General features: G+C 46.1%; 1 protein-coding gene across 4 annotated transcripts; it reads right to left on the reverse strand.

Annotated features, from left to right (window-relative positions):
- Positions 1–27,810, reverse strand: LOC308124723 (choline transporter-like protein 2). Of its 4 annotated transcripts, none has more exons than XR_013936319.1 (23): positions 27,609–27,786; positions 13,309–13,357; positions 13,138–13,211; positions 12,971–13,055; positions 10,455–10,539; positions 10,244–10,357; positions 9,986–10,046; positions 9,773–9,896; positions 9,600–9,683; positions 9,393–9,505; positions 8,647–8,778; positions 8,178–8,277; positions 8,011–8,103; positions 7,310–7,394; positions 6,974–7,236; positions 6,111–6,205; positions 5,388–5,491; positions 4,984–5,057; positions 4,819–4,889; positions 3,212–3,300; positions 2,414–2,498; positions 218–571; positions 1–137 (listed from the first exon to the last, which is right to left on the reverse strand). XR_013936319.1 is itself a non-coding variant. In XM_080487936.1 (22 exons), exons 1-22 carry the CDS (start codon positions 27,634–27,636, stop codon positions 465–467), a joined length of 2,115 nt encoding a protein of 704 aa, XP_080344062.1. In that variant the 5' UTR covers positions 27,637–27,810; the 3' UTR covers positions 1–464. The 4 variants fall into 4 exon arrangements, 2 of the variants coding, with proteins under 2 accessions (XP_080344062.1, XP_080344061.1); XR_013936320.1 differs by lacking the exon at positions 27,609–27,786 and adding an exon at positions 16,867–17,122; XM_080487936.1 differs by having other exon boundaries at positions 1–571; positions 27,609–27,810.

The raw sequence follows: 27,810 nt of genomic DNA on the forward strand, positions 1-27,810 counted from the left end.
TTATAAAAACTATGTTTTATTTGAAATCTGCCCCCCCACAAAACAAATACAAAGAAATACACACAAACACCCAACAAAATCCTTTAAATGGAGCAGTTTTAAATTCCTGTTTGTTTGCATGTGGTTCCAGTTGAAGGCTGGAAAAACAAAACAAAAAAAGCTTTGGTAACAGAACAGTTAAATATTTATTCATTTCAAAATAAAAGACGGCTTGTACCTTCATGAAACACTCCAGTTTTAAAATCAAAGCTTCTTTGACCTAAGAACAGTCACAACATGCTTATAAAAATACATTTGGATGTTTACTGGCGTTAATATAAAACAGACTGAGGGAAGATATGTGGGAATGGCGGTGCGGCATGACGGAGGCTCCGGGTCCAGTCTGACCTCTGACCTCTACTGGGCCCAGGTCCAGTCTGACCTCTGACCTCTACTGGGCCCGGGTCCAGTCTGACCTCTGACCTCTACTCGGCCGGCTCCGCCTTGTTCTTCTTCTTCAGCACCTTGCGGAGGCTCTCGGGCATCAGGTACGGCCGCTCGGCGCTGCCGTCGTTCCTCTCCAGGTCCTCCACTGGAGAAAGATCAGCAGAGTGAAGACGACCTGCACTTTAGACTCACTTTGGTCTGAGCTGATTCCTGCTGCTCTCATAAGAACTGGGACTTCTTCACATCATCTCCACTGACAACTACGAATTTATAAAGCGAGCTAATTAAGGATTCCACTGTGAGCTCAGATGCAGTTTTAAAAAGTTGTAAACTTCCAGGATGAATCTTAAAATCATAGAAACGAGGCACACGATTGGTCGGTTAGTGGCAGTGGGAGGAATCGTGAAGGCAGCAGGCGAGGATCAGAAGAGAAACTCTTCATGTCATGATACATGCAGACTTTCACAGTTTTTAAAGATGCGACTGACAGCCCGGCCCTAAGCCCCGCCCCTAAGCCCCGCCCCCCCATTAACATGAAGCTTCTTTAGATGTGAACTTGAGCCCATTTCAGCCTCTATGTCTGATAAATTAGTGTTTTATCTGCAGATATCTACTTAAAGTAAAGTATAATATGCCAGCAGGTCAGGGCGTCTCTCTAAATAGTAGAATAGTTCTAGTATTTCATTAACTTCCTCGGTTCCTGTCGGGTCTGAATCAGGCGTCACATTACATCGCTGGTCACACAAACCGTTCATTACTTTATTCCATATCCTGCACTGTTTTCTTAATTTTCCTCCATCTTTGTTCTTTTGACTTTGACTTCAGCCTCCAGGGACTAAATAAATAAATAAATGTCAACTGATGTTAAATGTTTTAAATGAGTTCATTCAGTTTTGGCAAAGAGGATTGTGATTCATTCTGCTTGTCCTCTTTGAATTTTCTGACATGAAGGCAGAAGACGAACTTCCAGCCCGACGTGTTGCACTACTGCTGAACCGATGAGTGAGATTCCTCCGTCTGGGTGTTTGTGTTGGAGAGACTGGATTCACAGTTACACTACGTTATGAACGGGTTCATGTTATTTTACAATTTTCTCTTTGCTGATAATCTTAGACTGCTGAGGGAGGGAGGGTTTTGTGGAAGTTGTTGTGATGTTTTGTGGTTTATTGTTCAAATTACTGTTGAAACGGACAATAAACAAAATGTGCAAAAAACAATCGGTCCTGAGAAAGTTAGTATTCCACCTCTAAAGGTGCTGCTGTGTCGGACACAGACTCTCAGCTTTGGAGGCACTTTAGTGCAAAATGTTCACATTCTACCAAATATATCACATTATTGTGAAGGTTTGAGGGGTTCAGTGAACGGTCAAGAACTTTCTTCTCATGTTTTTGTGTCTAAAGGTCAGAGAGAAGCTCCACTGCTCCAGGCGTGTGCACCACCAGGTGCTGCAGGCAAAGAGCCTCCCTGCCACTAGGGGGCTCTAGGCCTTCCAGCGACCAGCACAAGAGAGGCTGGATTGTAAAAACTAAACAGGTCCTGTCTAGGCCTCCTCCTCGTCCTCCTCAGGTGTGACCCGGACGCCCTCGCCGTCCCGCCGCCGAGCGGACGACGTGGACGGATCCTCGGCCTCGTTCTTCCACAGAATCTGGCGCAGGGCGGGCGACATGTAATACGGCCGGGCGGCCGAGCCGTCGTTACGCTCCAGGTCCTCGCCTTTCATCGCGAGCACGCCGGAGAGTGTGAAGGCGTTAGGAGGAGGTTAGCGGGTGAAGGTGTTATCACAGGAAAGGGACAGAGGGAGGAGAGGTGATGAATTGTGGGAGGAAAGATAAAGAGAGGGAAGAAAAGACAAAAAGAGTCAGAAAAGCGAGTGAGCCGCAGCAGCTCGGATTAGAAAGCATCGTCAGATTAGATCCCACACCGAAGCCATGCTTCCAGAAGGAGTTTCAGCCCCACAGCAGAAGCAGTCGGTGAATCTGTCACTTACAGAAGCAGAGGAAGAGTGTGTCCACACACATGGAGTAAACGCTGAAGAAGCCGTGAGCGATGAGGTACGAGCCGATCACCACCGTCTGCCGACAAACACACATTTTAGAATCCCAAACAATAAATCCAAAAATGTTTACCATCGTTTCCCGGACTATTGAGCGCACCTGAATATAAGCCACGCCCACCAAATTAAAAAAGAAGGTCGGAGTTACGTGATGCACCTGAACGCATCACCTTGTATCTGCTGCATGAAGCTCATTGAACCGTAAAAGTCGTCGTTTAAAGACCACGGTTCAAAGTGTGTGGAAAACAGTAGCGGCTTATAGTCCGGATATTACGGTAATCAGATTAATCACAGGGTTGATGTGGATTAATTTCAATTAATCATGATTAATCATTATTAACTTTTACTCTATATGAATCACACAGGGATTATATCTACACTTTTATTAAAACCTTTAACATTTCATGTAACAAAAAAACACAAACTTCTCTTTTATTACTAAAACAGTTCAGTGAAAAGTATTTCTGAAAACATTTGAGGTGAGAAAGGAGCCGAATCATTCCACCACTGCTAGTTTACTGGATTCTACTTTATTCAGGTGAACTCCCAGCATGCACTGCGTTTCACATAGACAATGAATGGGAAGCGAGAAATTGACGGACCCTGTGAACACGTACCTTTATTCTGAAGGGCTAACTTCGTTAAAATCTTTTAATCAGATTAATCACGATGATAGATTAATCTGTGTTCATTTTGATAATCCCGAGCTCAAGCTGATATGGAGTGACTCACCAGGATGGGAACCCAGTAGTAGTGGAGGTTTGGAGCCGTGTCCTCGAAGGCTTTCACCCTCCCAGAGAAGAAGAAGAAGGCAAAAACCCCTGAGCAACACAAAGCAGGTGTGAAGCAGCGTCTCACGGCCGGAGCAGTGAGAAAAACAAACGACGGATTTTAACCATTAATATTAAAGGAGACATATCATGCTTTTAAATCCTTCCTTTTTACATATAAATCATACAGTTGTGGTCTATATAAAGCGGAACTGCAATGCTTGGGTCTGAATTCCTCATTATTAGAGCTCCACAGGCCCCTTTTCTACCCCTTTTCTGATGTGCTTCTGAGAGCAACTGGTTTTGGGGCGGTCTCTTCATACCCCGCCTCCTCTCCAGGTTGCAGAGGTGACACTCGGTTCAACTCCACCCTGTTCGGCCATCTTTGTAGTTTGATAGAACAGATACAATTATCTAGCGGCGCAGAAACTTTATATTCACACATTATTTACAAAATGTCAACAAGGGAAGATTTGTCCATCCAGCCATACATGTTGGAGCCAGAGTCGGACCCGGCGGAGCGAGATGAAAATGACCATGATGCACCTGAAGAACAACGTCTTCATATGGATGTAACGCAATGGTGTGTTACTATATTTACACTAACTTCTCCATCCATGCCCACTACTACAATACTGCCTGTATTACAACGACTATTTAACACAGAAGTTACATTATAATCTAAAACGAGCACACAGCGCTAACATGTGAAGACGGTGCAACTGCTAATGCTAACAAAACAATGACAGGGACGTCTTATCATCACACTTTTTAGCGTTATATACAGCTTACCGAAGTGCTCTGTTCGTCGTCTCCATAGATAGAAGGAACTGACCGCTCAATCAGACCAAGTCTTTCGGCAAATCCTTCTTTATACTGGCGGAGGTTGCTGAAGCAGTCGTCCTTAAAGTGATTCGCGCACACAAAAATGACCTTACCCACAGATGTGGGTACATTTCTGTGAAAAATAAAACTCAACCAGGCACTTGGAAAAGGTTCTGATGCTGGGAGACGGTGTAACGAAGCTTGTGGGTTACTACATCCAACAACCGAACATTTCCACTTATCCTCTCGTAACTTCGGTTGGACTACAAAATCGCAGCGAGAAACAAAAATGGCGGATTGCTCGAAATGTCGATGTCCTAATTTGGCAGTTCCGCTGAGAATACTGTGACGTCATTGTTCAAAAAACGTAATAGAGAATAGAAAAATCGAAACGGATCGCAAAATATGACCAAAACAGAATATAAAGATATCAACGGAGCACCTGAAGAGACTACTTTGAACTTTTCTGTACTTCTAAACACTCTAAATATACAACAACATGCATTTAAGGGCTAAAAAAGTGGATTTAGCATGATATGTCCCCTTTAAACTTAAATGTGTTGAGATATTTCCCCAGTTTGTTGCATGCAGAGTTGACGTTTCATCTTTTTTCTCACTGAAATTTATAGAAATTTAACTAAAAGTTGCCTGTTTGTGGTCGATTGAAGCAAATTCTGAAAAAACTAAATGAGAAACGATGATAAACGATGATAAACGATGATAAACGATGATAAACGAACTCACCCACAAGTCCAACGACCAGCAGTTTCCCCAGAAACAAGAGAAAATCTGTCACTTTATCCAAGACGGCGACTCTGGAGGGTTAAACATCGTCATTAAGATTAAGATTAGATTAGATTAAGAATTAGATTTACTTTAAATCAAGAGTGGCATCAAAGTGACGATTACCTGATCATGTTCCTCATGAGGAGGAAGAAAGCGTTTCGGGCTGACGTGCAAAAGTTTTTGCCGTAAATCGCCGTCTAGTGGGGACACACACACACACACACACACACACACACACACACACACACACACACACACACACACACACACACACACACACACACACACACACACACACACACACACACACACACACACACACACACACACACACACACACACACACACACACACACACACACACACACACACACACACACACACACACACACACACACACACACACACACACACACACACACACACACACACACACACACACACACACACACACACACACACACACACAGAGATTACACTCCAGCACCATACTGCAGCGTGGCCGGCGGCGGTGGGTCCAGACGCACCATGATGTAGGCGTTTCTGTTCAGGAACTTGACGAACTTCTCCAAACACCAGAAGCAGCACTTTAAGCAGCACAACAGGAACTTGGTACATTTATTTTGGGCTCCTGTGAACGACACCAGCAGAAATATTAGTTCTAACAATGTTTCTGTTGTTTTTGAAGATTTTTAGTTCATCATTCATCACCAAAAGAAGAAATAATCAGCTGAATAAATCAAAATATCATTTCAAAGACTACCGTAATTTCTGGACTATAAGCCCCAACTTTTTTCACAGGGTTTGAACCCGGCAGCTCAGAACTTGACACGAGTAATCTATGGATTTTTACGGGTTAACGAGCTTCATGCTGCTAGATTCTACTTCCCCATGTAGATACTTCCTGTTTTGAACCTCTGATCCTAAAGTGATCTTTCTGCTCTTGGTACCTCGTCTCGTGCTGCAGTCCGAGGTCCGGAGCTCCGGCAGCTGACGGCAGTGAGTGATGCGTTCAGGTTCAGGTGCATCATGTAAAAATCTCTCTCGTATATAATCTTATTTATTTATTTTGCGTTTGCAACTTCTATCCAGGTGCGCTCAATAGTCCGGAAAATACGGTAATTTTGTTTCGTATTGCAGTACCAATATGTACCACAAGGTGGTGCATTGAGTCATTAAACTAATCTGAACAAGTGAGTTTCAGGATGAAGCCTTAAGGTTTGATTCCAGACTTGATGTGACTCCAGAACCTTTCAGCTTGTGGTCCAGATACTCCAGCAGAACCCGGATCATCTGGATGATGGACAGGATGAGGGAGCCGAAGGCCAGAGTCCCGGTGTGATACCTGAAAGCAGACGCTGCTGATTAACGCTTCACCAGGAGCTTCTTCCTCCAGCAGACTGCAGATCATTACCCGTCTGCTGAATAAGGCTCATGGCTTTTATTTTGTAATTGGAGCTGGAAAACGAGCTTTTACTCACCACATCCAAGTTATTAATAAAAGTGTAGTTTTTTAGAAACCGCTGAGGTGTAAACTGACCCTCAGTCACTTTCAGGTTGAAAACCAGTTTATTCAGTCGACCTGCAGCTGCTTCATTTCAATTATTTTAGTTTGTTGGCTTTATTTTTTGCTGCTCTGCATCTCAGACGCACTTCCTGTTTTCAGTTTTACTACTTATATTTATTACTAACTTCAATTCTGTTTTTATCCGTCTGCTAATAATGCCGTCAAGTATTTTGTGATCTTAATCTGTGAAAAGTGCTAAATAAATCCTTTTTTACTCACATCTTTTGTTGACCTTAAAGTTTTTGAAAATACTTGATTTATAATTAGAATTTTGTTAGAATATCACAGAGAAGGGAGTAGAAACCATCCCTCATGAAATACTAAAAACATAAAATTATATATTTATTTAATAATGTGTACTCGGTTACAGTTTATATAATAGGTTTGTTGTTGTTTTTCCAGTCGTATGTCATTTGTTTACTGGAATTTGTGACTCAGAATTTAATAAAAAAAGAGAAAAAGAGTAAAGTGACTGATAATTTCCCCGTTGGTCGTCATGACAACGGATCTGATCAGTCTGGAACGTTAATCCCAGGTGGAGCTCACCTGAGCGATCGGCCCAGAGAGGAGAAGATTGGGAAGGTGGGGATGTCGTCCGGCTTGACGAAGGCCCAGTAGTAGGAGGCGAAGGCCCCGGCCAGCGTCATCTGGCCCAGAGCCAGGACGAAGTTGGCGCACCAGAGGAAGAGGAAGACGTTGTAGAACTGCAGGCCGATCAGGTACTTGTGGTAAACCGTCTCGCCGCCGTAGAAGGCGAAGAGGCACTCGGAGTCGGGACACTGGCCCTTCATCAGGGTGACGGAGTAGTTCTGAGCACAGACGGGTAGAACCAGCACCGGTTCTGGACGGAACCAACAGACGGACCGTAAAGAGGAAACTCACCGCCGGGTCGCACGTCTTCCTGGAGTGCTCGCAGTCCGAGTCGTTGAACACTTTGTAGATGGGTTCGTTGGACGTCGACAGGAAACTGCTCGCCTCGGTCAAGGAACGCCATCCAACAAATAATCATATAATCTGGATGTTAGAGGAGGAAGATGCTCTATAATCTGATGTTAGAGGAGGAAGATGCTCTATAATCTGATGTTAGAGGAGGAAGATGCTCTGTAATCTGATGTTAGAGGAGGAAGATGCTCTGTAATCTGATGTTAGAGGAGGAAGATGCTCTATAATCTGATGTTAGAGGGAGGTGCTCTATAATCTGTTGTTAGAGGAGGAACACGCTCTATAATCTGATGTTATATGAAGTTACACCAAAATGAAGTTATTCAGTAGAAAAACTACGTAGTTTAATATTAACTACATTATCTTTTTATTCTGGAATGACTTGAAATGAAAGTTCATTTAATCTCCATCAGTTTCTTCAGCTTTGTGTTCTCTCCGTCGCCCCCTGCTGTCTGATCCGACCTTCACCTTGAACTGGATCGTTATTCTATTCATATAAAATTAGATGCGCTCTGCTATTCCGTCACATAAATCACACTTTATGTAGTTGCTTTGTATTGGAGGAGTTAAAAAGAAGGAAGTCGGCAGAGAGCAGGAGTCATTCCTTCAGGCTGAGGATTCATCAGAACGTATGAGGATACACGGCGGTCACGGCCCAGTAGGCGATGACCACGGCCAGGAGGAGGAAGGTGAACAGGGGGTAGAAGAGGGAACACATCACGTGTCCGATGGCTCTGCCAAGAGGAAGAGCAGCAGTTTTATTAAAGGGAAAACAAAAGGTGAGCTTGAGCTCCTCATCCAGTCCCACCTGCTGGCTTCTTTGATGAGAGCGATGGCGATGAGGATTCTCTTCCTGAGGAAGATGAGCAGCAGGATGATGATGACCTCCACGATGGCCAGGATGATCACTGAGCAGAGGAGAGGCAGAGTGAGCGTCGTGGATGGATGAATGAATAAAAGATCTAAAATCATTTGGGGGAAAATGGCCAAACTCAAATGATTAAAATTGGTAATATAGCTTTTTTCTTTTTGGAGGAAAAGAAAAAAGGACTTAATACTAATAAATAAAATTACTAAAATGGGAAAATCTAGAAAAAACTAATTAAAAATGGATAATATCTAAATGTTATCTGTGAGGCTTCATGAATGTAAAATGTTTTTGTATTTAGAGAAACGTTCCGCTCTATAATCCAGATAAACTGAATTTGGCAAAAAGTTGTGGAAACGTCTGTTTTGGCCTGAACGCCTGCAGAGCGCCGTGGGAGTGGTGCACTGACTGAAGGCCAGCCAGGTCTGTCTGATCTGCAGGTAGATGGTGAAGTCCGTCTGGAAGCCCAGATCCTGCAGCGTCACGTTGGCGCCCGGCTCGCCCTTCAGGGCGGCGTACTCCATGTAACAGTGGAAGATTCCTGTGGTTCAAACAGAAACACAGTGAGACTCTGGGAGGAGAAGAAGAAGAAGAAGCAAAGCTGCAGGATGATGAAGAAATATTTAGTAAAACGAGGAAAGACGAGGCTGGAAGAAGACCAACCATTCCTCAAGTGGGAGGAGGGAAAACTTATTACATCACGAAGACAAAATACAAAGTGTCTCGTCCACATGGCACAATGAATACAACTCAAAACGGTGTAGTACCTATGCCAGGCCTATAGGTGGCGCTGCCACAGAAATCCACCAAGAATGGAGAAGACGACACGGAGCATGAAAAACCAAAACCTAGTCTATTAAAGCGCCGAGTATCAGCAGGTCGCCCGCCATGATGTCACGGAGTGGGAGGCGGGGTTATCAGGTGAAGAGGCGGGGCCATGACATCATCATTTTCAGCTAATGTGCGTCTCGTTAAGTTGAGGCGCCTTTTTTTTTTTCCGGCTTCTAAAACGCGGCGCCACGTCGACGATTGGACACAAACGATGTGATTCCATGAAGCGTGTGGGCGGAGCCTGAGTGTATTTCTGTCCCCACATTAGCAGATACAGATCTACACGAGAGAGGACGACGTGAAGAACGACACAAAACGACTCACCGTAACCGATGACGACGATGACCAGGGCGACCATGATCCAGACCATGATCCCGGCGAGGAACCGCAGCAGGACGATGAAGAGCAGACTGAGCAGCATGGCGATGACCAAACCTCTGCAGGAAGAAGCAGACCGTCACACCGTCACGCCGTCACGCCGTCACGCCTCACTCTTTACTGCCCTGCAGGGCGGCGACGGCGAGAACTTACATGAGGATCCAGTACCAAGACTGCGTGTAATCCTCGAAGATCTTCATCACCACCTGACGAGCCTCGATCACCACGGTGGCGTTCCTGCAGAGAGAGAGAGAGAGAGTGAGTGTGAGTGTGTGAGAGTGAGTGTGAGAGTGTGAGAGTGTCTCAGCCACAGCCACTGAACTCACTTCACTCCGTCCACCAGATCTTTGGCGTCTCTCATGTTCCCGGTGCCGTCGTCGAAGTGAGAGTTGTTTCCCACCGTTATGACCTCGCCTTTCTTCCCCAGCGCCGGGAAGCAGCGCCGAGTGACTGGAGGAAAAGACAACCAGCATTTAAAAGACTCGTTTAAAAAAAAAAGAAAGAAAAAAAAAATCTCTATTTAACACGACTGAACTGACAAGGTTTACTGGGAGTCAACATGGCGGGGCAGAGGCCCTGACGGAGGATCTCTGGAATCCCCTGAAACACAAAAATATCAAAGTCATCAGAATGTGTGGCTAAATGGTTAAACTGAGTGTGAGAGGAGTGTGAGCGGAGTGTGAGCGGAGTGTGAGAGGAGTGTGAGAGGAGTGTGAGCGGAGTGTGAGCTGAGTGTGAGCTGAGTGTGAGAGGAGTGTGAACCGAGTGTGAGAGGAGTGTGAACGGCGGCCGCCCACCATGGAGTTGGTCACGCCCTCCTTGCAGAAGGTTTTGTAGTAGTCGAAGTCTCTTCTATTGGAGTAGGCTTTGACCAGCGTCATGAACTTATCGGGACACTTCTCCACACACATCTGTGGACGGAGACACTTCCAGTGGTCACATGATGGCGAGGGGAACCAGAGCATGATGTTTAATGGCGGTGGACAGTGATGGCAGTGGTTTGTTCACCTGTGTGGTCGGACACTGGAACTCCAGCAGCACTATGGGGCTGGCACACTTCAAGATGTTGAAGTAGAACAGCAGAGGCTTCTTCCTGTTCAGACATGGAGTAAAGAACTGAGGCTCCGCCCACAACGCAGGTCTTGATGCTCACGACGTGTGAAGTCACGCCGAGCAGCACACTATTTACACATGACCGGTCAGCACCAGGGTTGCCAGATGCGACTCGCTGGTTCAGCCCGAACAACACAAAACTACACACCTCAATAAAAACCAGCTTAAATCTCAGGAATCATGTTAAAACCCTAAAACTATTATATGTGTAATAAAGAAAACTCCATAAACACACAAACGCAGGAAATAAAGTTAAAAGGTCAGAGAGTTTGGCTCTTCAACTGGGGGATACCCTCCATATCTGGCAACCCGGGTCAGCCTGTAGATTCATTCTCTAGTGGTTGTTAAATACCAGCGACAGAATCTAGACAACATGAGGAGAGAATTCCTCTCATCAGTGACGTCAGTCAGACGTGGATGATGAAGCGGTTGATGTAGAAAAATATCAGAACCGGTTCCAGATAGGACGGAGGTCTGGGTCTGGGTCTGGAAACAAAACAGACCCGAGTCACCGAGTAAAAATAAAACCTGAACTTGCTCTCTTTTCCCTGCAGTGTGAACAAGAACCAGGAAGTTTACGCGGCAAAAGTTTGGTTGCATTTTGGGAGTCAGTTTCCATGACAACGGTGCTCGGAACCACTGACAACATAACTTTTTGGAAACTGCTGCCAACGTGGAATTTATCGAAACGCTCCGATTCCGCCCACCAACGCTGCTCCTGGTCGCCACGTTGGTAGGAACTAGTAGTTCTGCACATGCTCAGTAGAGCCCATCAGAACAAAGTTTCCTCCGTCGTGTCATGACTCCCAGTCCAGATTCTCCTGGACTTGGTACTTTTATTTTGACAGTCACCATAATAACAATCCAACTTGGTGGTCTGTCCACTAGAATGTGTGTGTGTGTGTGTGTGTGTGTGTGTGTGTGTGTGTGTGTGTGTGTGTGTGTGTGTGTGTGTGTGTGTGTTTTCAGTACTAAAACTAACAACAGCGCCCACTAAAGGACCAACATGAAAACTGAAATCCTTTTTCAGTGTGTCCCATTGCCATGTAGACGGACGTCGCTTTCAAAACGTTGCCGTGCAAAACACTAAAGTTTCCTGAAACAAAAACACAAAAATGATGAGTTTTGACTTGAAATGTGAACGGAGGCTGAATCAACGATACCCGAGGATCTCAACCTGCAACTAGACAGTAAAACTCAAGACTCAGCACTTCTTCAATCAACAAGATTGATTTTCAAGCTCACCTTCAAATTGAGGAGATAATACCAAAACAAATATAGTGAGTACTTCCTCTAACAGACTACTGCAGTAGAAAGTCATTTGTGCTGTAAACTGATCTGAACCTGTGATCTATTGATCATGGGCTCATGATCAATAGATCACAAGCTGAAAATATAAGCTGCAGCAGCAAGTGTGCAGTAATATAAATAATACAAAGGATAATAAATAACTATTTTTTAAAAACTATAATGGTAACAGTAATACAAGAACAAGATACCTGCCACGGGAGTTGATGATAATGTTAGTGACTGGATTGACCTGCGATATCACTCCTTCACACTCTGACAGTCTGAAGTCATTATTAGAGATACATACCAGGCATGAGTACTTGTACTCATACTCGTACTCATACAAGTGCCACTGATACCACCACACCTGATATCTCTTTGCGGCAGCGTGCGTATTGTGTATTTAGACCTACTCGGGCTGCCGTAGTTGAGACGGACACAAGGCATTGTGGGTATTTTAGTGTGTGTTGGGTTACCCTGCAGTTCTCTCTCTCTCTCTCTCTCTCTCTCTCTCTCTCTCTCTCTCTCTCTCTCTCTCTCTCTCTCTCTCTCATAAATTTAAGTAAATTCAAGTACTCTATCGGTGAGTACTCAAATGCAAGTACTCATACAGTACTAGTTTTGGAAATAAGTGGTATTGGTACATCCCTCGTCTTTATTGATCAGGTGTTTGATTCTATTGACTCTAATTATTCCTAGAAGGTTTCAGCTCTCACACTGAAGTACCACACCATGGAAACTCTTCTGAAGCACAACATTTTGTTTCCCAGTTTAAATTCTGCTTAACGAGACATTTTTAATGTCAAACGTCTCCCTCAGACATGAACCGATCAGCCAGAACATTACAACCACCTGCCTCATACTGGAAGTCTCAATGTGGCTTTTTTTATTTTGAAGTTTCTGACCACTGCAGACCAGAATGACCAGAAGTTTCCTGGAGTTTATTATACTACCGATACTGGTAATCAACTCAAATCTGCTTTTATTTGAGTGGAAATCTGTTTCCACTGTCCAGCTTCAGAGGGAGATCGGTTTAAGAGCTGATTTTATACGGTGTTGTATTCACATGGCCGCCGCTCTGCGACGGTGAAAGAAATGTCTATAGAGGGAAAGCGTCTCACTCGAGCGGCGTGCCGGCCTGCCCACAGAACTGCCCTCGGCTGTCGGTGGGGTAGATCACCTTCCTGGGGTCGCCCTGCGACCAGGCTGGACGCCAAAGGAGGAAAAACAGAATTTAGTTTGTTTCCGTTGACAGAGATGAAACCAAACTGCAGAGTCGTTTCCTCACCAAGTATTCCCACTGCAAAATAGGCCAGGATGGCGACGACGAAGAAGATGCAGCACGCGATGTCCGTGCAGCCCCTCGAAGAGACAAAGACAGTAGGAAGGATTTATTTCTAAATAAAATCGCAGCCAGGAGTGATGAACTGAAAACAGTAGATTCACTTCCGTGTCTCACCTGTGGTGAGTCGGACCCTTGAAGGTGGGGTCATACTTCCTCGGCTCGCCTGTGAAGAAGGAAAGAGATTTGAGCGTCTTTCTGATGACAAACAGAGAATAAATGTCCCCCGTCCTCCTGATCTTCTCTCAGATGACTTGTCCCTGCAGGACCGACACGCCTGGCGACGCCACAAACCGCTCCCTGCTGAGCAGGCAGGAGATGGAGGGCTCCTATTCTCACATCCTTCCTCCAGCCAGCGGAGAAGTGATGCTCCACTGTGACAATACGTCAACATTAGGACGTTTTTATTCTCAATCTAAAGCAGAACTGCACATATTTAACATGTGACTGACTTTCTTTAATGAAAACAAGTGAACTGGGGTTTTAAGGGCTCGTTTACTCGCTGACGTTTCAAGGAAAATCAGGTTTTCCTTCCAGAAAACACACCAACGTTTTCTAAACAATGTCCGCTTACCAGTGATGCTGGTACCGTGTTACAATCATGTGACCTCTTTTCCACCAACGAGTAATCTAACGCTTCACTATTTGAATAAAGAACCAATCAAAGTGAGAAAAGGCTACAGAACAACTTTACAACATCCAGAACATTCAAGAACAAACAAATAGAGACAAGTACATGAAAATCAATAAAACGTCCAGTCAGAGCATATGAAAGCTAATAGTCACCAAATAAGTTAGTTAAAACAAGAACAAGGAGAATTTATAGTTTCCAGGTGCAGTAACAGGGGAAGTTTATAGGAAAGGAGATAGGAGGGACCAGTAGGAGATAGGAGGGACTATTAGGAGATAGGAGGGACTATTAGGAGATAGGAGGGACTATTAGGAGATAGGAGGGACCAGGAGGGACCAGTAGGAGATAGGAGGGACCAGTAGGAGATAGGAGGGACTATTAGGAGATAGGAGGGACTATTAGGAGATAGGAGGGACCAGGAGGGACCAGTAGGAGATAGGAGGGACCAGTAGGAGATAGGAGGGACCAGTAGGAGATAGGATGGACTGTTAGGAGATAGGAGGGACCAGGAGGGACCAGTAGGAGATAGGAGGGACTGTTAGGAGATAGGAGGGACTATTAGGAGATAGGAGGGACTATTAGGAGATAGGAGGGACCCGTAGGAGATAGGAGGGACCCGTAGGAGATAGGAGGGACTATTAGGACGCATCCTATATATATTGTTTGTGGCTACCCATTAGTGATGAGCTAACTAGCTTAGCCACCACGGGCTAAAGGGGGCGGGACTTCCTCTTTCAGTCTGGACCAATCAATGGGCCGTGCTTCTTCTTCACTTCCTCTGTGGTCAGTGTTTGTTTCAGGCCACAGCGCCCCCAAACCAGCAGCTGGTGTAACTGCAGGAGGTTTGATTCCAACCAAGTGAAGGGGTGAAAATTCTGGGCTCCGCCCCCTCCCAGGTGAACCCAGTCCTGGACTGCAGGGAGGGTTTCTAGTCATGGAGCTGGAGGATCTGATCTGCTGCCGAGTCACTCTGCAGCTCTCGTCTACATTCATCATACGTTTATCAAGTTGGAGCTCCAGGGAGAGAAATAACAGCAACGTGTCGTAATGTCTTGTGACGGCCAGCGCCTCACCCCGACATCTTTATTTTTACAACCATCAAACAGTGATAAACAAAAATACAGAGGAGCATCTTCAGTATGCATGTTTTTCTTTCTCGGTCTTTCAGTCCATTTAGTTCTCGGTGTCATGTTCCTTGGAGGCGTTCTATTCCTCCCAGTTTCTCTCAAATGTATGTCCAATGAGTTTTAAGTAATGAGTCATGTTTACCATTATGGAAATGTCCTTGATGATCTGGAACCATTGCTCCATGCTTGGTGTTTCCACTCTGTGCCACTTCCTGGTTGGAGCCTTTTTACTGGTAAGAAGTACCATTTTACCAGAATCTTCTGTTCTTACCAACCTTCATCCTGGAGCTCAGATCGAGGGGACAAGTCCTCCATCTCGATATCTTTTGAATGTGTTGGTCAATGGTGTTGTAGTTAGCTTCATATCATTTGTCTCGGGTCTTTGTTCTAGTGACTCCAAGGTATTTCATGGTTTTACACTTCTTATTCAGACTGCATGTGTCCTGAACTGATTGCAGTGCAGTTCAATGTGAGAACCTGAGTTTTTGCAAAGTTAACTTTATATCCTGAATCGTGATTCTAAGTACTGAGTCATCAGCAGGGAGAATCTTTTGTCTGAGTTTTTGACCCCATCGTCTGTGAAGAGGCCAATTCTCTGTTCTGTTCCTGGTCTCTAGTCCCTCCAGGTCGGGTTCTGAGGCTCAACAGAACGAGTGTTGGGCTCAAGCAGCAGCCTGGTCTGGTGCCTCCTTCTAATGTTAGACCATTATCCAAAAGTCTATTTACCTTCATCCTAGTTGGTTCTTGATAGTTTGGATTTTCTTTATGTTTATGTACTTGATCTATGATGTGTAGTGTTCTATGTTCTCCTATGTTCTTCTAATATTGTCTTGGGTTTGGAGGATTTAATGAACCCAGTTAGATCCTCATCAATGATTTCTGGTATGAAGGTCTCTAATCTTCTACGGAGTATTGAAGTATATACTTTGTAGTAAACATTTAGAGGTTGGTCCGTAATGATTACATTGTTCTGTATCTTTGCCTTCGTTTGGAATCAATGATTTCATTGCCTCTCGCCATGATGGGGGGGGCTTACAGCTTCGCTCCGGTACCCCAGTGGATCCTCATCCTGGTGAGACGGTCCGGTACCCTAGTGGATCCTCATCCTGGTGAGACGGTCCGGTACCCCCAGTGGATCCTCATCCTGGTGAGACGGTCCGGTACCCCCAGTGGATCCTCATCCTGGTGAGACGGTCCGGTACCCTAGTGGATCCTCATCTTCAGTTACATAATCATGATCACACATCACCTGCCACCCTTCCACAACCAGTTTCTTCTGCCATGCTTCGTTCAGGACCGTCTCTAACTGTGAAGTCCAGAACGTTGGTGATCGTGGATCCTGGTGCTGAGCTGCGATTGGCTTTTGGTCCAGCGCTCTGTGTGACTTTGAATTTGCAGGCTGACGTCAGGTGGTAGTGAGAGCTCTGCTGTGAGCAGGTTATGGAGGCATGTGGTGGCTGAGTCACCTTCTTTATCTTCAGGGATCCTGAATCACCCCGACATTTCTCCCTGTGGCGAGGAGGAGCTTCCTGTCACACTGGAGCGGCGTTTTGGTTTGATCAGGGGAGAGAAGTGGTTCAGGTGTTTGTGTTCACAGTTAGATCACACACACACACACACACACACACACACACACACACACACACACACACACACACACACACACACACACACACACACACACACACACACACACACACACACACACACACACACACACACACACACACACACACACACACACACACACACACACACACAGCTGCTGTAGTTCCACTCAGACGTATTTACACTTTCACACAGATTCCTCTTGTAGGAAACCAGAGCAGCAGAATAAAACTCCACCCGATGATTCACTTCACGTGAAAACAAACAAAAGAAGAAGAAGAAGAAGGTCGAGTCAACAGAAGAAGTTACCATGTTGTCCAAAATACTGTTCCTCCTCCTCGGGCATGCTGGATTACACACAGATTCTCCTCTTTATTCCACGGCCTCTTTGTTTGGATCTGCTTCCCTTCTTTCTTCTTCTTCTCCTCCTCCACCTCCTCCCTCTCTCTCTCTCTCTGCCGGTATAAATGATTGAGCACGAGGGAGAAACCAGTCCGACCTGTCCCCGAGCAGCTCCACCTCACCGTGCTCTTCTCTGCTCTGCTCTGCTCGGCCTCTAACAACTGCCCCTTTTCCAATCTGTGCTCCACCTGTGCATCTCCGCCTGGCTCCTCCCCCTCCTCCTCCAAGACACCCCCCCCCCCCCCCCCCCCCCCCACGTCAAAACAAAAAGCAAAGGCACAAACATACAAGGAGTTAAAACTGGGTGGGGACTTGTGGTCCGAGGGGAAACTGAAGTTAAGTTGTTATCAGAAACATGTGTACACAGGAAACCAGAGGGGAAATGCTGCCCCCGCTGGTGTTTAGAGGAACAGCAGCGCAATGAGAAACATTCTTGAAGCCAGTTCAGTTGAATAATTGCATTAAAGTAGCATGTGGAACAGCTTAAACACTGAAGTTTCTTCCCTCTCCACATCGTAATGAAGCACAGTGGCTGAATGAAGGAAAATACAACCCGTTTCTGCTCCCTGGCTCTGACACAACCTGAATCTGACTCCAATCAGAGCTGTTTACACCAACTCACCATCCTAACAAAGAGTCTGCAGACGGGCCAAATGACCCAAATATTACATTGACTCAGAGAAAAACAGAAAGAGCTGGAATGAAGAAAGGTTTCCAGTATGAATGCCAGTGGAACGCAGAGGAGCGCTGCGACTTCACCCAAATTCTCCAAACAAAGAAACATCCCAACAAAGTTTCTGATGAATCATAAAGCAGATGATAATCCTCTTCAACTGTGACGCAACAAGCAAGTTCCTGACATTGAAATGTTGCTGAAAGAAAGTGAGGAAAAGTCTCACTGGCATGACTTTAATGATCGAGTTGTCGCTCTACAGAATAACCACAGTCTGGTCAGGGAGAAGACACACTGTCCTTTCACTGGGAAATGTTAAAACACACAGAGTCCAGATTGTCTTCAACACACACTGACAACACATGTTAACACAAAGGAGGAGGAGCCCACCTCCGCCCACTCAGCCCACTCAGCCCACCTCCGCCCACTCAGCCCACCTCCGCCCACCTCCGCCCACTCCGCTTTCCCACCACACATGCTTCGTCTCACAGAAAGGCAGTTTTAGTTTGATACGATCGACGCGTCCTGGTGTTTTTCACCCGGAGCTCAAATAGTGGGCGGGCCTTCCTGTGTGGAGTCTGCATGTTCTCCTCGTGTTCTCCTCGTGTTCTCCTGGTGTTCTCCTCATGTTCTCCTCGTGTTCTCCTCGTGTTCTCCTCATGTTCTCCTCATGTTCTCATCATGTTCTCATCGTGTTCTCCTCATGTTCTCCTCGTGTTCTCCTCGTGTTCTCATCATGTTCTCATCGTGTTCTCCTCGTGTTCTCCTCATGTTCTCCTCATGTTCTCCTCGTGTTCTCATCATGTTCTCCTCGTGTTCTCCTCGTGTTCTCCTCGTGTTCTCATCATGTTCTCATCGTGTTCTCCTCGTGTTCTCCTCGTGTTCTCCTCATGTTCTCCTCATGTTCTGGTGGGTTTCCTCCAGGTACTCCAGTGTCCTCCCACAGTCCAAACACATGCATGTGAGGTTTATTTGTGAGCCTCTCGGTGTGAATGTGAGTGTGGTTGTCCTGTGATGGAGACCTGTCCTCGCCCACAGGTAACTGGATTGGCTCCAGAATAACGACTGTGGTGTGTAAAGTCTTCAGTCTTCAGTCTGGCTGTTTACTTATGGAACATGATGGTGCTGAAACATTACATCTGGTCATGGACACGGCCTAATAACTAGTCCTTCTGCACATGCTCAGTAGAGCCAATCAGAACAAAGTTTACTCCGTGGTGTCATGACTCCCGTCCATATTCTTCTGGACTTGGTACTTTTATTTTGAGTCACCGTAATAACGATCCAACTTGGTACTTTTATTTTGACAGTCATCATAATAACAATCCAACTTGGTGGTCTGTCCACTAGAATGTCTGGGTTCTTACAGTGTTAATGTTTAGAGCTCATTGTTCTCTGCTGCACATGTGTGTGTGTGTGTGTGTGTGTGTGTGTGTGTGTGTGTGTGTGTGTGTGTGTGTGTGTGTGTGTGTGTGTGTGTGTGTGTGTGTGTGTGTGTGTGTGTGTGTCTGTGTGTGCTTTCAGTACTAAAACTAACAACAGCACCCACTAGTGGCCCAACAGGAATACTACATTGTTTTCCAGGTTTCTTCCAGTTTTCAAAGTGTTACTGTTTAAATGTGAAACTTTGCCGAGACAGAAAAGTAAAATCGAAGTGTTTTGACTGGAAATGTCGGCCTCCGGTCAACGTCCTTAAACATCCTTCAAACTGTGATTTAATCCGGGGCAGATCCCGTAACGGGAGTCGGCTGGTGAGCAGCATCAGGAGGAGGCATCAGGCTGTTGTGGCTCCAGTTTGTTTTTGACTAAATGGTTAAAAATGATCTTATTTCAACACAACTGCAGAATAAGTCATTTGGCATTGGCTTGAATATTGAATTTTCTCCCATGGACACGCCTCACTGATTCAGCTCTGCCTCTCACCACACAGACACGCTCTCCGGTTAGTGCGACATGACGCCACGTGGTGGAGGTGAATTAAAAAGCCTCCACACAATCTGTTAAAAGTTCTCTGGTGGAAGTCTAATCTAATCCTCACCAACCCTTCAGCTTTCACTGAAACACACTACGAGCTCGGATTCACTGCTCTGGCTGTTAGAGGAGCGGCTCACAGAGCCAACATCCCAGCCTCAGCCTGGGGACTGGAAGCCAAGCTTCACATTGTTCACAGGGTTTCTTGGCACGCCGTCTCACCAGCGCTCACATTCCTGGGCTTCCCTACATTATTTTCTTGAAATTTGCCCTCTGCTTTCACATCCTTTAAAACACTCATAAGAGACATTAGGACACATACGTCTAGTGACATAAGATTCAGCTTTGGTATTTGAGGAAGTAGAAGGAGTAATAGCAGCTGCAGGCTGCTGGCCCCCCCACAGGTCTGTCATTATGGGAAGAGGGCGGAGTCTGTTAATTCATCTATTTATGGGTTACAAAGGAAGACACACACACACACACACACACACACACACACACACACACACACACACACACACACACACACACACACACACACACACACACACACACACACACACACACACACAGGTGATTTCACTGAATATTCACTCAGATGAATCATCATCAGTTGGACAGAGTAAAGACGGCGTCACTCGACTGTATCATCCCACAGACACTTTGTCTTTCCGTTCTAAACTTCTGGTTTTGGTTCCTGGATGAAGGATCTCCTGCAGCTGAGGACGACGGCGTCCCGTCACCTCTGGACACTTTAATTCTAAGAAATGTGACGAGACGTGACGTCTTTCGTCACACTGCAGAGCAGCAAAGGGAAGAAGAAGAAAGAGTAACAGGAAACCACAACAGTGGAAGTAAATAAAACGACATGAAGACTGACGGGAGGTTTTCTACTGCTTTGGTGTCGATGGAGTTAAAACGTTAAATAATAGTTACATCTATAAATTATTAACGTACATGGAAGACCACTGTAAAAACATGTTAATGACACATTCATCCATCCATCCATCCGTCCATCCATCCGTCCGTCCATCCGTCCATCCGTCCCTTTACAAAGTCATACTGCCAAATATAAAGTATTACTATGATTCCAGTGTTTAAAAAAAAGTCCCCTTGCTGACGTTTCAGAGGAAAGAAGCTTTTTGGTGAAAGTTATTATAAGAAACAGGAAAACTACAGCGATAATAAAATATATTTAGATTTGTTGGCTGAAAGAAATGAATCATCTCAAATGCAGGAAAGTCAAACTCAACATTTGTTGTTTTCAAATCGAGGAAAGCCGTTTGTGTTTTGACCAGAAGAACAAAACAGTAAATATTCACATAAAAGGAGAAGAGCTGCAGAAAGAAGGGAGTGGAGAGGAGAACCAAACCAAAGGTGCTGCTCAGGATCACTCGAGAGTCTCAAAGTGCTCAGATTAAAGCTCTTCCTCTTAGAAAGAGGAAGAACAGACACCAGGTTAGAAGAAAATAAACTCCTCAAGAGATTTCACTTTTTCTAAAACTTCTTTCCTCAAACGCTCCGTGCAGAAGAAGGAAGGTGTGACACGTCATTTATCTCCATGAGCAGTTCGATTGTTTAAAGCTTGAAAACTTCTGGCAGAAAATATTAGAAAATGTCCTTGTCAGCAATATTTGGTGGATTTACCTGCAATCAGGGGACAGTTGTGACTTTTTACGTCACTTTTAGCAAGACGAGGTGTTTTTCTTGAAACTCGAGGAGATCAGTGAGGAGAGGAGAGGAGAGGTCATTCAGAGGTTCTTATTTCAAGTCTTTACAGAATTTACCAACAAACTCTTTTTATGACCCCTCCTACTTTTTGGATTATTATTCTCTGTCTTTTATTTCTTCTTCGCGATGTGGCCCCAGCATGGGGGGTGAAAGAAAACAAGGAAGAGGGGGAGTATCAATATCTTTTTATTTCTTTCTATGTTGGATCATGTCTGCTTGTCAAGAAGAAGAAGAAGAGGAAGAAGAAGAAGAGGTGGGCGGGGGCGGGGGCGGGGGCGGCGGCGGTGGCAGGGGTGGCGGCGGTGGCAGGGGTGGCGGGGGCGGGGGCGGGGCTCTACTGTCAGTGATGTGGGGAATCTCAGGTGTGTAACTAATGTTGTGAAAACACTTCAGGAATTTCTGAGGAGCGGCTTTACCTGGGAACCTGAATTGATAATAAGTGGGGGCAGTGGTTATCTGCTGGCCTCGGGGGCCCGGTGTCACATAGGACAGTGACCCCCCCCCCCCCCCCCATGGAAAAGTGACCCGCTCCCATTAAGTCATTAAAATATTTTAACACTGTATGCAAACATATATAAATAAAAAGCATCAACAAATGTATTTACAAATACATGGTACAGGGAAAAACACAAGTTGTACTGCAGAGTATTTCACCACCGTACCTACATATTAAGGAACTGGATGATAAAACATTAAAATAAGTTTGAGTCAAATAGTTTAAGTCATCACTGTCTTAACACCGCGCTCCTCTCAGAGATGTTTAACTCTACACATCATCTCCTCTGTGATCTAACATCTAATGTGTATCTCATGTATAATTTAGCTATAAAAATAATAACAGTGTACTTCTCATGTGTGTAATCTAAATAATACACCTTTAGCAATGTTCAGTCTTGACATTTAATTTTAGGAATTAATTTAATAAATGTTTATATTTCTATTTTGTAAACTTCCTTTCTCTGTCGATGTGGTCGGGTTTAGTCGGGGTTTATTTAGAAATTGTATGTATGAAAGTAAAGATCAACTAAAACACAAAAGCAGCGGCTTCTGACATGTAACAAGTAATATTTATAGGAAATATCTACATTAGAACATTCTTATGTAAAAGCTAAAGTTTCATATTATCTATGTTGCGGATAATTTTTCCCCACTGGGGGGGGGGGGGGGGGGGGGGGTCAGGTTTCCATGGGGTCAGAATTCCATGTAACACCGGTTCCAGGTTGGGTGGTGCCTGAGGGGCCGTCCTGTGAGGAGTCTGCATGTTCTCCCTGAGTCTACCTTCCTGCACACAGACAGTCCAAAGAACCGCCGTCGTGTTGCTGATGTCTGCAGCAACGAGAACCAGACAGACCATCTGGAAACGCAGAACCAACAACCAGGATGTTGACACAACAAACAACAGGCGGGGAAAAAAGACAGTGAGAGAAAATGTAAACGGAGACGAGCAGTAGAACGTCTCCACCTGGACGTCCACACTGCAGGAGGACGGAAGCGTCTCTGTGAATCTGACGTCAGTGGATCTATAGAGGACAGCCAGTGAGCAGAAGTCCCCGTGTGAGGAACAGAACCATAGAGGGCAGTCAGTGAGCAGAAGTCCCCGTGTGAGGAACAGAACCATAGAGGACAGCCAGTGAGCAGAAGTCCCCGTGTGAGGAACAGAACCATAGAGGACAGTCAGTGAGCAGAAGTCCCCGTGTGAGGAACAGAACCATAGAGGGCAGTCAGTGAGCAGAAGTCCCCGTGTGAGGAACAGAACCATAGAGGACAGTCAGTGAGCAGAAGTCCCCGTGTGAGGAACAGAACCAGACCGTCTGAAGGCCGAGAGTCATGGAGAGTTTAGAGGATATTCCATCAAACAAGGAAGCGTCTGCAAACACCACTGATCATCTTGAAACAATAACTCACACCCATAAAGAACACCCCCCCACACCCCCCCCCCCTTCACACACACACACACACACACCCAAACACACACACACACACACACACACACACACACACACACACACACACTGAAGAGGTTCATTAGCCGTCAAACAGGAAGTCAGCAGAGATCTGATCTGTTCTCACTGCTGTTCTAACCAGAACCTCAGACAGGAAGAGGAAACCTTCAAAGTCTGATGGGAAACAGAAAAAAATAAAGAGCATGTGAACCTTCCGTCTCTGCTGGTTGGTGTCGACTCCTCCACAGGCTGAGAAACAACCACCAGGTCACATGACCCTGCCCGCTGAGGCAGAGGCACGCTAGAAGTTCCTCTGCCTCTAACTTTGAGGACCGTCAGAGGAACGTCAGAAGAAGGTGAAAGGAACGTCAGAGGAACTTCAGAGGAACGTCAGGAACGTCAGAGGAAGATCAGAGGAACTTCAGAGGAAGATCAGAGGAACGTCAGAGGAAGATCAGAGGAACGTCAGAGGAAGATCAGAGGAACGTCAGAGGAACGTCAGAGGAACGTCAGAGGAACGTCAGAGGAAGATGAGAGGACCGTCAGAGGAACGTCAGAGGAACGTCAGAGGAACGTCAGAGGAAGATGAGAGGACCGTCAGAGGAACGTCAGAGGAACGTCAGAGGAAGATGAGAGGACCGTCAGAGGAAGGTCAGAGGAACGTCAGAGGAAGATGAGAGGACCGTCAGAGGAAGATCAGAGGACTGTCAGAGGAACGTCAGAAGAAGGTGAAAGGAACGTCAGAGGAACGTCAGAGGAACGTCAGAGGATCGTCAGAGGATCGTCAGAGGAACGTCCGTCAGAGGAACGTCCGTCAGAGGAACGTCCGAGGAAGATCAGAGGAACGTCAGAGGGTCTGGATCAGGTTTCACGGCTCCTTCCTAAATTTGGCTCATAATTACAGCTGATCTGCAGCAGGGCTGGGTTCAGGTTCTGGGCTCCGGTTCCGGGCTCTGGCCTGTCATTGAGGTTTCCTGCTTCAATCTCAACCTAAAATTACTCCGACGCAGAAAACTACAAGGTCTCAAATACTTTGGAACATGTAATGGAGTACTCCCTCTGTTTCCAGAAGACATACAAACTTTAGAGTTTTATTTTTTTTTCTTTCCAGTCGAGCAGCGAGCATCGTCTCTATTTATCCACTTTTCAAAGTTTGATCACACACACACACACACACACACACACACACACACACACACACACACACACACACACACACACACACACACACACACACACACACACACACACACCCAAACACACACACACACACACCCAAACACACACACACACACACACACACACACACACACACACACACACACACACACACACACACACACACACACAGGGATCCTCTGGTAAAGTAAACCAATCAGCCGTCACGAGGCACAGAGAGGGAAACATTAGAAGTGGATCACGATGAACCGTTTGATCACTGTGATCTTAACTCTTAATAATTCCTCCCCAGGATGTGAACGTTCTCTAACGCCTCGCAGTAGATGTGCAGGAACACTTTTCCTCTGAAATGTTCTGCTGGTCATCGTGTTGGAACGTTTTGTTATTTAGCTTGTTTTGCCTGCGTTTATGTGAATATTTGCTGTTGTACTGTAATCCCAGACTGTGAAATACTTTATGTTGTATCCATCTATGTTATCTAGGTTTGGTTGCACGTTCGATTCCCCATCTGTTTGTACTGACGTGTCTTTGAGCAAGACACTGAACCCCAGATTGTTCATGAATGGGTGGATGTGACACTGTGAAGGTTTGGGGGGGCTGAAGAATCTAAACGTCCATTTAGTCGATTCTGCAAAGAAGCAGCTTTCTGATAGAACATCTCTCCACCCTCTGGTATGTTTGTAGGATAAAACAACATTAATGTTTTAGGTTGTTAGACAGTGAATTTACTTGCTGACTGTTCCAAGGCAAACTGCTTATACCTTCAATTGTCTTCAGACGCAGACAAACCGTGCGATTTTAAGACTCTTCTAAGTTCCCAGCTGGACAGGCTGTATGACAGGAGTAATGACAGGAGTAATGACAGGAGTAATGACAGGAGTAATGACAGGAGTAATGACAACGTTCAGAACGACCTGAGGTCTGCTGTGTGGCGACCGCACGATGAGAAGGAAGCTGAACGACTGGCAGAATGCACAAGGCGAAGCGTCGGGTGAAGCAGGAACTGAGCCGCCGTGGCCTTTATGTTTGGAGAGAACTCTTCTGCTGCCACACCTCCGCCCGTCTGCTTCTTTCTTCACGTCCCAAATGCTGTTTTTGGTGCGTTTTGCAGTTTCGTGTCAGTTTTGCTCCCCGATCACGTCGTCATTTCATAGTGAACTGACGTAGTTCGCAGCAGCGTCAACACACAATTTCTGACAGTCGGAATTTTATCGCAGGTTGCAACACCGTGACAACGTCCGTCCTTGAACCGTCTCCCAGACGATGTAGGACCACCGACTACAGGCCCCGCCCACACGACGCCGCCGTGTCGTGTAGCCGCATCATATTTGGCCGATCAGCCACAAGGGGCAGCGTTTTAAGATCCCGAAAACAGACAATGATGACGTCATGGCCTCACCTCCCGACTCGATAACTCCGCCTTCTTCTCAGTGAGGTCACTTAACAACAGCAACATGGCGGACTACCTGAAGGTGGCGCTGCAGGAGCTGCTGAGGCTCGTTGCTTTAATAAGGTCACATGTTCAATTTATAGGCACCGTGTGCATATTTTTATTATATTGTATTTTTATCTGCAGCAGGAGTAATCGCAGTGTTTTCTTCTACGTTTTGGATTTTTTGGGATCTTTCTGTGGCAGAGTTACAGCGCCACCTACAGGCCTGGCATATACACTACACTGTTTTGAGCCGCGTTCATTGTCGTACCCGTCATAGTGGATGGAAATCTTTTTAAGAACGTCGGGGAGAAAGAACGTTGTTTTGTCTTGTGAGGACAGGGACTAAAGGCTCCAGCCGTCTGAGACGAAAGATCGGAAGGAGGGAGAACCGTTTGTAGAATCTGCGGCGGCGGCGGCTCAAACCGGGCCCGGCCGGGCTTTGGGCTCGGTTGTAGGACAGACGAGGTTTCGGTGGTCAGCCAGCAGCCGCTGTGGGACTGAGTCTGATGTTCTGACGCTTGGGAGTCGTAGCGGCAGCTGCGATCACCTCAGCTGAAACAAACCAATAGAAATGCAGGATGACGCGACGTAGTTTTCAACGCGACACTGGAAAACCCCTGGGTACACCATCGGGTAGAGCCTCAGACCCGCGCTGATGGAGAACACCCAACATGGTCTTCAACAGCGACAAAAAGAACCACGTGAGAGTTCTGTCCATTTTTAGCACCTTTACTTTTCCTGAATGGACGGCGCACGTTTATGGCGTTTTGTTCTGGCGTCATCGCGTCGAGTCGGCTCAGATTCAGCCCCGACAGGCTGCAAGAACCACTCTTTACTCTTTAACTTCATCCGGTAGTCGTTCACAGTGAGGCGGTGAAGCCGTCTGCTCCTGGGAGACTTTAGAGCAAAGACCAACGATTTTGCCAAGAATCTCTTACGATTGTTTTCTTTTGTCTTTTGTCAGTGTGCCGAGGCCATGATCCAGTTATTCTGAGTCATTCCAGTTATTCTGAGTCATTCCAGTTATTCTGAGTCATTCCAGTTATTCTGAGTCATTCCAGTTATTCTGAGTCATTCCAGGACGCAAAACACAAGACGACTATAAAACAATGGGAATCCTGCAGTGAACCAGAGTATTTGGCCTCATATCTCACAGGAGAATGCAAGAATCCAGCAGGACAGAGAGTTGATCACATGCAGGGTGTGTCAGTGTGAAAGACGTTTCCAACAGGTGGTTGGTGGTTGTGTGTGTGTGTGTGTGGGGGGGGGCAGAAGGAGTAATTATACCCTGCAGAACCACATAGAGGCAATAAAGTGGAAAAACCTTCACGTATCTGAGGTGTTCCTCTCATAAGCTGACATCTATACATAGCGGAGCTGGCAGACCAGACCAGCCGGAGGAATGTGGCAGGAGCTGGACAGGCTCCGGGGCACCGTGGAGCCGCACGCACCCGCCGCGTCTCCACATCTCTGCGGGAAAAGAGGCGCTCCGCCCGGGGAGCGTCCGGCCCGGCCGGCCTCATTACCATATGCTAATAAAGAGCTGTCCTCCTCCGGGATCACAAACCTCAGAAAGCAGAAATGCGAGGCAGTGAATGATGTGAGAGGAGAAGCGTTCAAACAGCCGCGGAGGGAAATTAAATCAACTTGAAGTTGCGAAACAAACTCCAAGTTTGACGGAGTGAAGCGGTTCCTACCGGGGGGGGTAAATAATTACCATATTTCGGTTTCTCCTCCAGTTCCATGCTTTAGGACAGTTCCTCCGGGATGAAGCTGCTCATAGGGGACCACCGCAGCTCATCTCCAGCCCGGACAGAGGAGGGGGACCCGGGATCCGTCAGACCGAGCGGCTCCGTCAGAAGATCCGAATCTGCGATGTGAACGTCCGGCCGTTTAAACGTTTAAAGAGGGGGGCGGGC

Source organism: Lipophrys pholis (genome assembly GCF_963383615.2).
Source record: "Lipophrys pholis genome assembly, chromosome: 19".
Taxonomy (NCBI): Eukaryota; Metazoa; Chordata; class Actinopteri; order Blenniiformes; family Blenniidae; genus Lipophrys; species Lipophrys pholis.